The 12,457-nt window shown below is 36.3% G+C and overlaps 1 protein-coding gene across 6 annotated transcripts in view; it reads left to right on the top strand.

Annotated features, from left to right (window-relative positions):
- PPP2R3A (protein phosphatase 2 regulatory subunit B''alpha) overlaps positions 1-12,457 on the top strand; it is a 219,486-nt gene that overhangs the window by 137,257 nt on the left and 69,772 nt on the right. For all 6 annotated transcript variants that reach the window (XM_059065088.2, XM_067033743.1, XM_067033744.1 and 3 more), the window contains 2 exons: positions 5,501-5,587; positions 8,963-9,119. In XM_059065088.2, coding sequence (XP_058921071.1) covers positions 5,501-5,587; positions 8,963-9,119 — 244 coding nt within the window. The remainder of the gene's footprint in view (positions 1-5,500; positions 5,588-8,962; positions 9,120-12,457) is intronic.

Here is a 12,457-nt window from a genome sequence, read left to right as displayed (position 1 = left end):
ATTATGAAATTTGGTCAGATAATGACATGAAGTCATTGAAAGTTTTAGGTTATTTCGGAGTACAGTGAATTTTTCTATTAAAAAATACAAAATAAGCTTTCTAGTATGAAATTAATTAATTTTGTTGCTAATGGCATAGAAGTAACCAAATTAGAGAAGTGTCATTCTCTACCCTGTTCATGGCAAAGATAACAGTATTTCCAAGAAACTTAGAAAGATCAGCCTCAGAATTAATGACAGATATCTCAAAAAAAGCAAAATTAATTTATCATATGACCCTATTGAATATATAATCTCAGTGGCATACAGTATAGGACAATTAACATTTTGTTTGCATGGTAGAGTTATTCAGTTATTTCACTTTACAGTTGGAAGAAACTGCTCACACAGTGTATGACTCAAGTATTAGCTTATGTGTGACATACACAATGAAGAAAGGTTGGGCAACTTTTATTTTCCATTTATCACTGAAAACCTATGCTACAGGAAAAGACTTTGTTTGTTTGTTTAGTTAATTATTTTGTCAGCTGTTTTAGAGTGGAAAGGCAGAACACCAAATTTACATATAGCAAAAAAGGACATCACTACCTAAATAAGAGATTATACCCAGAGTCACTCCACGTTCTCCTTTATTTCCAGAGAAGAGTTGGCAAGCGAGAAATGAGCCTCTTGATATCGAATGAAAATGAGAATTGGAAATACCAGCAAATTGTAGCCCTTGAGTTTGCAGGTTTGCATACCATATAAAGAAATTGCCAGTGAATAAGGCTCTGCTTATCCTTACTGGCATATGCTGACTTTTGAGGAAAGAGGTACTCGTGAGGTTTTAAAATAAGTGATAATATTGAAAATACTTTTTTGTGATATTGGTGCTGGCAGTAAAGATATTTCTGTGGCTTGCTCAGATGGTGTCTTAGTGGTGTATTCAGTGTCTTGATTGGCCTGAATCTGTCACTCCAGGTTGAAATGTCAGGATTTTCATTGTTGAGGACAAGGTAGTGATATTTCCTAAAATGGCTAAACTGGTGGAAACTGCTCATCACTAATAGCTTAACTCTTTCCCCTTGAGAACGTTTCCTCTTGACAGAGAAAGAAATCATTTTTATTAGATAGTTTTGTTTAAGTCCAAGTTCTACAGGAGACCATGAAGAAATACTTTTCAGAGCCGTAGTAACTAGAATGGATCAGGAACCCATTCACACACACACACACACACACACACACACACACACACACACACACCGCCTAATAGAAGAGCCAGGCTTCCAGCATTGAGTTGTTCATCTGCATTAAAGTCATCTACAAAGAGCAATCTCTCTGTAATTTCTGTGTCTGCATTTGATCTGCTTATCAAAAACTCTCTGACAGAACCACCAAACACATATTTCTATTCCTGGTGACCTCTAATTGTGAATTAGAGGCTTCCAATTCAATAGATATAAAGAAAAAGAAAGGAAACTTGACTTACGATTCAAATTGTCAAGTTGACTAGAGATCCCTTGGTGAAAAACTATCAAATTTTATTTCTCTCACTGATAGTAAACATTTATTCTTACTATTATTAATTTTTACATTTTGTTTGATATTTTTTAATTTTTGATTAATTTCTTTTTAAAAACCTCAAACTGGTAGACCAAAAAAGTTAGGGGGAAAAAAAACTAATTAATGTAGAACCAGCAGTTACATGCTCTCACCACTAGATGGTGCTCCTACCTCGATAAGCTAAAATGCTGAATCAGTTGTGTGGAAACCAATAAATGTGCTGATGTAAGGGGCCACTGAATAAGGAGATTTAGGCTATGGAAAAATGGAATACAGGTGCATTTTATTACAGTATCAGACAAGTAGGTTAGCAGAGGCTAAAAACAGGAAATTACTTAACATTCAGAATGTTTATGGATTTTAAAAATTCTGTCAAAAGAACAAAAGATGAAGAAAAGAATAAAATAAAAATAAATACAGATTAAAGTTTTATAATTTTAAGTGTTATATAGTACCTCCATAAGTAGTATAAAATATTTGAGGGGTATATAAATACAAAATTTAGATAGACAGGAAACTTAGACTTTAAGATAAATTTACATTCAAAATCAAGAAATAAGGACAAAAATCTAATAATGTGCAACAAAGAAAAGTTTGGTGTAATAATATGTATTGAAATTGACTTTAACTTGAGAGAGAAGACATGGAACTATGATAAAAGATATTCTTAATTTTTATTTTCATATATATAATTTCTGGCCTAAAATCCTCCATCTTTTTTATAGGAACTTTTGTGAAGCTAGTGCTAAAACTACAGTGTTGAGTAAAACACATTCTGTGCCCTCACTCAGAGTCTGAGTGACTGGGGCCAGTAGGGAAGTTGTAGACACCAGCTAGTCCCAGCTCCCACCTAACATGGGAATCCTGTGAACTTCTGCTTAAATAATTGTGGTGAGAAGAAACCTCACTACTTCATACAACCCATTGCTTCATAAGGCTAATGTTAGGAAACTCTTGTTTACACTGAAGCATTTCTAACCAGTAAGGGCATTTCTATCCAGTAATTCTAGTAGTTCCAGTTCTATTTCTACCCTCTGATGCAGTTCAAAACAAATCAACTTCTTCTTCCACCTGATAACCATTCAGATCATGGTCACATCTATACTATAGTCTTATTTTTTCCTCAAGAGTAACACAACTACATTAGTAGTATCTTTCACAATAATTTCGTATACAGTTCCCTGTTTTATATTTTCTGTACATCTTATATGCAATCTATCTATAAATCATAGACAACAGTACTAATTTTATGTAAAATATTAATTAGAGAACTTTCCTAGGTTAGTCTTCATCTGCTGTTCAAAACTCTGGATAGAGTTATTCAATTAGCTATGAATCCAACCCATATGTCTCTATCACAAATATAACATGAAAGTCTTTGTTACACAGCTTTCCAATCTCATTAATTTATCAAGCAGTTTTCCAAAGAAGATATACAGATGGCCAACAGGTACATGAAAAGATGTTCAACATTACTAATCAGGGAAACTCAAATCAAAACTAAAGTGAGATATCACCTCACACTTGTTAGAATGGCTATCATCAAAAAGACAAGAGGGGCTTCCCTCGTGGCGCAGTGGTTGAGAGTCCGCCTGCCGATGCAGGGGACAAGGGTTCGTGCCCCGGTCCGGGAAGATCCCACATGCCGCGGAGCGGCTGGGCCCGTGAGCCATGGCCGCTGGGCCTGCGCGTCCGGAGCCTGTGCTCCGCAAGGGGAGAGGCCACAGCAGTGAGAGTCCCGTGTACCGCAAAAAAAAAAAAAAAAAAAAAGACAAGAAATAACAAGGATGTGGAAAAAAGGGAACTCATGTGCATTCTTGGTGGGAATGTAAATTGGTGCAGCCAATGGAGGTTCCTCAATAAAATTAAAATAGAATTACTGTATGATCCAGCAATTCCACTCCTTGGTATTTATCCAAAGGAAATGGAAACAGTAACTTGAAAAGATACATGCACCCCTGTGTTACTGTGTCATTATTTACAATAGCCAGTAAATGGAAACAACCTAACTGTTCATCCACAGATGAATGGATAAAGAAGATGTGGAATACAATGGAATATTGCTCAGCCATAAAAAAAGAGTGAAATCTTTCCATTTGCAACACCATGGATGGACCTTGAGGGCATTATGCTAAGTGAAATAAGTCAGAGAAAGACAAATACTGAATGATATAAATCTTTTTTAAAAAAAAGAATGCTCACAAACAGAAAACAGATTGGGAGCTGCCAGAGGCAGGGGGTGGGGAAAGGGCAAAATGGGTGAAGGGAATCAAAAGGTATAAACTTCCAGTTGTAAAATAAATTAGTCATGGGGATGTAATTTACAGCATGGTGACTATAGTTCATAATACTGTACTGAATATTTGAAAGTTACTAAGAAAGTAAATCTTAAAAGTTCTCATCACAAGAAAGAAAAATTCTGTAACTGTGGAAATGGATGTTCACTAGACTTACTGTGGCGATTATTTCACAATATATACAAATATCAAATCATTATGTTGTATACCTAAAACTAATATATGTATGTTAACTATACCTCAGTTTTTTAAATTATCATGCAGTTATTGACCACCTGATGATATAGGGAGAGCAACATATCAGGCACTGGGATGCAAGTGAAAAGAGATCATGTTCCTTAGAATTTGGAGGTGATGACAATCAGGTGTACCTGTGTTTAGAATATAACCACAGGATGACTGAAGGAGACTCAGGTGACATCAGGAGCACAGAAGACAGCCCTACCCAAGTCCCTGTGCTGGGGCTTCCTATGGAGTTGGTAACTGAGCTAGATTCTGAAGGATCAGGAGGAGTTAGCACGGGTAGCAGAGATGGGGTGAGGAATGCCGGGCAGCAGAAGTCTGGACCTTCATCCTGAGGCTAGTTTTTTCCTGTTATTTTTGGGAATCACTCTCTTTGATAAAGAATCCAAAAACAGAGTAGTGGTTTGGTTCCTCATTAGGCCTACTCTTAGGATAGATGTCCAAATGTCTTCTCTTTTTTGTTCTTCTTGCACTAAAATAGCCTAAAAAAGGAATCTAACCTCTTCTATGATAAAAACCACCAAGGATACAGGATTTCCATATCATTAGATAATCAAAACTAAAGCCAAAGTACCAAGAAAGCTGCTTAATTGCTCTTCTCACCCTTGCTTCCTTTCGAAGAAGAAAAGAAAAAAAAGAAAAAAACCCTAATAGGTCAAGTGCAAATTAAATGGGTGGGAATAACCCCAGGTAAAATTGTTAAGAATGCACTGTGGCCTCCTACCTCCAGGATTGCAGCCTGTCTTCCTTCTCCAGTCCTCCCCTACACAACAGCACATACATCCTCAATTTCAGACACCTTTGCTACCCATCCTCCTTCTCTCCCATCTTGTCCAGGGTCTTCTCCAGAGTTTCACCTTTGTTAAACTTATTAAAACACTAGTTAGTAACAAAACTGTTCATGCCTAAATAGGACTCGGGATATAAACTATCCCAGATGTATCTGAGTTTCCAGAGAGAGTTCAGAAGTCTTCAAAACTCCAATGGATAAGGCTATAATAACCAGAATATGCCTTCTTGAATCATACCATGTTGGCGGCCATTCTTCTGATCCAGTAATTATTAAGCCACCCCAGTGCAGATTTCCCACCTCATATGCCTTCCAGAAACATCTAGCCTAATAAGCACTACTTGAATCCCTATATGAGAGGTAAAAATGAAAGTGACATGTAGGCACCTGGGAAATGCAGACTTGTGAGCAAAGAATTTTTTTATTCTTAGAATTATAAGGGCAGATGCAAACTATATGGATGTAGACTTTTTTTTAATATAGTATTAATTTTTACTAGAAATTACACTTGATATAATCAAAAGGCCAAAACTTAGCTTGGTTCAAAGAAAGTTCATAAGAGGGCCTTTGATAAAGTAATAGATATCTTTAATGTTTTTATTTGGTTTTGTTTTCCTTTTGGAACCAGGTTATTCAGAGAATATTCTACACAGTCAACAGATCTTGGAGTGGAAAAATTACTGCAACAGAGATAAGAAAAAGCAACTTTTTGCAAGTATGCCTCTCATTGCAATTCATATATAAGGAGCAATTTAAATAATAATCTTACTTCATTTAACAAATATTTGAGTGCTTATTATATGCAAAGCCCTGTCACTACTTTCAATTATTAAGCCGTTATCAGATACCTGCAATGTGTTGGGGGAACAAAGATGAATAACAAGAGATTTTTGCATCAGGGCATGCACTGTGGAGCAAAAGAGAAAAGGGCACAGACAGCCACACCTGACTTGAAAAATTCCACAGAAATGTATCATAAACATGCAGTGAAGCCTTCACAGTAGGACTGGCATGTGATCTTGACCTTAGAGAGATCAGGAGTTTACCAAGATAAAGAAATCAAAAGAAAAGGGGATTCCAGATAGAGGAAGCAGCATAAACAAAGGCCCAGAAGCATGAAAGTGTCCCGTTCAGGAACTGCAGAACAGTCTTAAGTGGCCACAGGCTCCAAGGAGAGTGACCAGTGATGAGGCCTGAGGGGTGAGACAGGGCCAGGTTGGGAAGGGCCTTGCAAAAGAAATGGAGTAATTTCAACTTGTTCCTTTTAGCAGTGACTCTTTATCCATCTCCTGCTAGAGAAAAATACTAAAAATTCCTTTTAAGAAAGAATGCATTTCATTCAATTATTTTATTTATTTTACCAAATGAGAAATTGACCACTAGTGGGAGCCTTTAACTGAGGAAATCTTCATGCCTGTTTGTTCAAGCTCTTCTATTAACCTAAAGAAAGTAGAATTGGTCACTCTTGAAAGGAAATGAAATATTTTATTTTAAATAAATCATACTAAATGAAGCTTAAGCAAATAATACAACCTTATTTACACTCTGTTTTTCATCTGGAACAAAGTAACGAAGACTTGGCAAAATTAGAAATCCATAATAAATATGCAAATACTTTTTATTCTAATAAATGAAAAGTCATCATCACAGTCATTATTAATATTTACTGAATACCTGGTGTCTGCCTGGGTTCTCAAGAGGTAATGTGGTATGGGTTGAGATGGCAAGAATTCCATTAAAAAGGCCTTATACCTTAAGAATGATAGGGGCTTCCCTGGTGGCACAGTGGTTAAGAATCTGCCTGCCAATGCAGGGGACATGGGTTCAAGCCCTGGTCCAGGAGAATCCCACATGCCGCAGAGCAACTAAGCCCTTGCGCCACAACTACTGAGCCTGCTCTCTAGAGCCCCGTGAGCCACAACTACTGAAGCCTACATGCCTAGAGCCTGTGCTCCACAGCAAGAGAAGCCCACACACTGCAACAAAGAGTAGCCCCCACTACCCACAACTAGAGAAAGCCCACGTGCAGCAACAAAGACCCAATGCAGCCAAAAATAAATAAATAAATAAATAAATAAATTTTTAAAAAATGATAATTCCTCACATTCCTGAAACACATTAGAGTTTATATTTCTAGATCATTATTATAATCCATATTTTTTTACTGATGATAAAATTCATATGGTTGAATGACTTGGATAAGATCACACAGCAAAATAAGTGGCTGAACTGGAAATAGAACTCAAGTGTTCTGCTTCCCTCTATTTCTTCCCTACCCCTCTCCTTAGTCTTCCTCTTAGTACATGAAAGTATACTCATAAAATATTCAAATAACATAAACATACATAGAATAATAAGCAGAAGTCACTATCTCTTCACTCTGCCATTTCACTCCCTTTACCAGAGGGAACCCATATTTGTAGTTTTATTCCTATGTGTGTGGGGGGGTGGGTATATATTGTATGTGTGGAGTATATAGTTTTGTTCTGTGTGGCTGCTTTTCTGCATTATTTTTAATATGTGAGACCACACTTACTATTCTGTTAACTTTTTTTAACTTAACAGTATATCTTGATGTTTTTTCATTTCCATTCATATAAATCTATCTCATTCTTTTAACTATTGTGTAATCTGTGACACGGCTGTACTGTAATTACATACTTCTCTACTGAAGATGTTCAAGTCACTTTCATTATCTCCCTATTACAATAATGCAGTGAACACCCTTATACTTTCCTCTTGTGTGTGTATGAGTAATAATTTCTCTTAAATAGAGTACTGGAGAGAAAATCCTGGATCAGATGGCATGTGCGTTTTTAATTTGATAGATCCTGCCAAGTTACCCTACTAAATGCCTGCACTAGTTTATACTTAAATTCACATATTCACCAACAGCAGAAGTTATCATTTTTTTCATTTTATGAGTCCGGTAGATGAAAATGAGAGCTCCCTGCTTCTCAAGGTATTTGTTTTATTGTACATATTCTGCTTTATACACATTAAAGAGCATTTTATTTAAAAAAACATTACAAGCAAGTTTGGAAAACAGAATAAAAAGCATATTTTACCACCCTAATAAAACTAATATTCTTGTATGTGTTCATCTAGTCTCATTCATATGCATATTTGGATTTTAGAATTTAATATAGTTCTTAATGTGTACAATCTTATATCCTGTATTTTGCACTTACCATCTCATGATTTTCCTTTGTTTCTATATAGACTTTATAATTTTTACTAGCTGCAAAATCTTTCATTGAGTGGCTTTTACCATAATTTGGAATTCAAGGTGAAAAACATTATAAGAAAGATGACTATTTCATAATACAAGTGTATTACTTTGATAAAAATTATTTTCTAAAATGTAAATACTGGAAATCCAAAATTCCATTTTATTTTCTTTTTAATATTTAGCTAGTACATGTTTTAACCTTCCTTTTAAATTTTACTTCAGACTTCTCTCTTATGGACAGCATATACCTAGATCTGCTTTTTGGGTTTGGGTTTTATTCTCAATCTGAAAATCTTTTAATAGGGAGATTTAACTCATTTGCCTTTGTTACTGTTGATACATCTGGTCTTATTTCTGTCATCTCACTTTGTTTTTTCTATTTCCTAAGTTTCCTTATGGTTTATCTTTTTTCTGACTCTTTCTAGAAACATCTTCATTTATCTACTCACTTATATGATAATTTGGCTTATTATAAGAATTCTGGGCTCAAAAATCACTGTTTCTGGTGTTTTCCCTAGGGGCACACAGTGAGTCAGGGGAGACCCAGGCTTATTTCCAGCTCAGGGCTCTGCAGCTCTACCCTCCGTGCCTTCTATGCCAGGCTACCCCACACTGTCACAATGGTATAAATAAGTCACCTTTATGGTAAACTTGATGCCATTACAAAACCAAACCCTGCATGTGGATGCCTACTCTTAAAAGGTAGGATGAGGTTGCCTACTAAATTTCCTGATTTAGTACCAAAACCAAAATTTTTAATTCCATTTAGAGTAAAAATTAACTAGAATCTATATAATGGCCAAAGCTGGGTCTTCATAGTTTTAAAATAAATTAATCCTTCTATTCATACCATTTCAGACTCTAGCGCTTTTGGAAGAAGAGGAAGATATAAACCAAATCACAGATTATTTCTCCTATGAACACTTCTATGTTATTTATTGTAAATTCTGGGAACTAGATAGTGATCATGACCTCTACGTCAGCCAGGCCGATCTGTCTCGATACAATGACCAGGGTGAGTGTTTCTAAGGATGTTGACTTTACTATTTTGAAGAAGGCAAGAGTTAAATTGTGCTCATTCATGCTGGGGAATTCCCATTTCTTAAATTTGTATTTAATCAAGTCCTCTTGAAAGGGCCAAGAATTTTTACGTAGAAATGAGTGAAGGTACTAATTTTTTATTTAGAAACCAGGTTTAGGAGAAGGGGTTTGGAGGTAAGAAATTAGAGTCTTAGTTTGGATGAATGGATGAGTCTTTATAGTGATGCTTATTTTCTGATGATGAACTGAATAAGAACCACATCTATGTAAAGTTTATTTGAAAGAGAATGTATATACACCTTTATAAATTCTCATTTTACAGTATTTATAAATAACCAAGGATGAAAATGATGTTTGTAACTTGCCAGTGTTTTCAAGGATTCATAAAACCTTTTCTGGAATTTAGTTCTAGAAAAGATATTTTCTCTGCAGGTGAATTTTGTGTGCTTTCTTTTGTCAGAAAACAAAAAATTACATATTACATGATATAACCCTTCTTACTTCATTTTGACCAGTAGTAAACTTAGAACCTGTTTCCTGCTAATTTAATATTCTAACCAAGCACCAAGATACATTGATTCATTCTTCTCTCATAAGATTGTCCCTGTTCTGTTCTTAAATGTCTTCTCAGATACTGTGGATTTTTTTTAATAAGCCCTTAGCCTTTTATATGTAGCAAAGTACAAATCTTAAATAAATACTTTGAATTTTGCTTCTGATATTTGGTATATCTGTGACTAGTAGTATACATCTTAAGAAAAGGTTCATTCTATATGTCAGTTTTCATAGAACTTTCCATTTTAAGAAACAGAGTTCTAGCTCACAAAACTCAGGTGCCAACCAGTTATCAAGAAGAAATACTAAATTGTACTTATTTGATAAACAAGCATTTTAGTATTGTATCCTTCCTTCTTCAAGTACAGATGTACCTCGTTTTATTATACTTTGCTTCATTGCACTTTGCAGATAGAGCATTTTTGACAATTTGAATGTTTGGGGCAGCCCTGCATTGAGCAAGTCTGTCGGTGCCATTTTTCCAGCAGTATTTGTTCACTTCATGTCTCTGTGTCACATTTTGCTAATTCTCACAATATTTCAAAACGTTTTCATTACTGTTATATTTTTATGGTGATCTGTGGTCAGTGATCTTTGATGTTACTATTGTAATAGTTTGGGGGGACCATGAACCACACCTGTATGACAGCAAGCTTAATTGATAACTTGTTTGTGTTCTAAGTACTCTACCAACCAAGTGTTTCCCCATCTCCCTCCCTCTCCTCGGGCCTCCATATTCCCTGAGACACAACAATATTGAAATTAGGCAAATTAATAGCCCTACAATGGCCTCTAAATGTCCAAGTTAAAGGGAGAGTGGCACATCTCTCACTTTAAATCAAAAGCTAGAAAGCTTAGAGGGGAAGGCACGTTGAAAGCCAGGACAGGCTGAAAGCTAGACCTCTTGTGCCAACAGTTAGCCAAGTAGTGAATGAATGTGAAGGAAAAGTTCTTGAAGGAAATTAAAAGTGCTATTCCAGTGAACACATGAATAAGAAAGTGAAACTGGGAATTCCCTGGCTGTCTAGTGGTTAGGACTTGGTGCTTTCACTGCCCAGGTTCAATCCCTGGTTGGGGAACTAAGATCCCACAAGCTGCATGATGTGGTTAAGAAAAAAAAAAAAAAAGTGAAACAGCCTTGTTTGCTGATACGTAGAAAGTTTTAGTAGTCTGGATAGAAGATCACACCAGCTACAACATTCCCTTAAGCCAGAGCCTAATCCAGAGCAAGGCCCTAACTCTCTTCAATTCTGTGAAGGCTGAGAGAGGTAAGGGAGCTTCAGGAGAAAAGTTTGAAACTAGCAGAGGTTGGTTCATGAGGTTTAAGGAAAGAAGCCGTCTCTATAATATGAAAGTACAAGGTGAAGCAGCAAGTTATCCAGAAGATCTAGCTAAGATAATGAAGGTGGCTACACTAAACATCAGATTTTCAATGTAGATGAAACAGCTTTCTATTGGAAGAAAAAGCCATCTAGGACTTTCATAGCTAGAGAGGAGAAGTCAGTGCCTGGCTTTAAAGTGTCAAAGGACAGGCTGACTCTCTTGTTAGGGGCTAATGCAGTGCAGGTGGTGACTTTAAGTTGAAGCCAGCGCTCATTTACCATTCCAAAAATCCTAGAGCCCTTAAGAATTATGCTAAATCTCTTCTGCCTGCACTTTACAAATGGAACAACAAACCCTGGATGACAGCACATCTGATTACAACATGGTTTTCTAAATATTTTAAGCCCACTGTTGAGACCTACTGCTCAGGAAAAAAAGATTCCTTTCAAAATATGACCCTGCTTGACAATGCATCTGGTCACCCAAGAGCTCTGATGGAGATGTACAATGAGATTAATGTTGTTTACATGCCTGCTGACACAACATCCATTCTGCAGCCCATGGATCAAAGAGTAGTTTCAACTTTCAAGTCTTACTCAAGAAATACGTTTCATAAAACTATAGCTACCATAGGTAATGATTCCTTTGATGGATCTGGGCAAAGTCCATTGAAAACCTACTGTAAAGGATCACCATTCTAGATGCTGTTAAGGACATTCATGATTCATGGGAAGAGGTCAGAATATAAACATGAACAGGAGTTTGGAAGAAGTTGATTCCAATCCTCATGGATGTCTTTGAGGGGTTCAAGACTTCAGTGGAGGAAGTAACTGCAGATGTGGTAGAAACAGAGAACTAGAATTAGAAGAGGAGCCTGAAGATGTGACTGACTTGCTGCAAATCTCATGATAAAACTAACAGATGAGGAGTTGCTGCACATGGATGAGCGAAGAGAGCAGTTTCTGGAGATGGAATCTACTCCTGGTAAAGATGCTGTGAAGATTGTTGAAATGACAACAAAGGATTTAGAATATTACATAAACTTAGTTGATAAAGCAGCAGCAAGGTTTGAGAGGATTGTCTTCAATTTTGAAGGAACTTCTGTGGGTAAAATGCTATCAAACAGCACTGCACGTAACAGAGAAATCATTTGCGAAAGGAAGAGTCGATCTATGTGGCAGATTTCATTGTCGTCTTATTTTAAGAAATTGCCACAGTCACCCCAGCCTTCAGCAGCCAGCACCTGATCAGTCAGCAGCCATCGACATTGAGGCAAGACCCTCCGCCAGCAAAGAGATTACAATTTGCTGAAGGCTCAGATGGTTAGCATTTTTTAGCAGTAAAGTATTTTTAATTAAGTTATATGTATTGATTTTTAAAGACATAATGCTGTTGCACACTTAATAGACTATAGTATAGAATAAACATAACTCA

This window comes from Kogia breviceps, chromosome 5, assembly GCF_026419965.1.
Source record: "Kogia breviceps isolate mKogBre1 chromosome 5, mKogBre1 haplotype 1, whole genome shotgun sequence".
In the NCBI taxonomy this organism is placed as follows: domain Eukaryota; kingdom Metazoa; phylum Chordata; class Mammalia; order Artiodactyla; family Physeteridae; genus Kogia; species Kogia breviceps.
The sequence above is the reverse complement of the archived record's forward strand: the minus strand, read 5'-3'. Positions and strand labels throughout refer to the sequence as shown.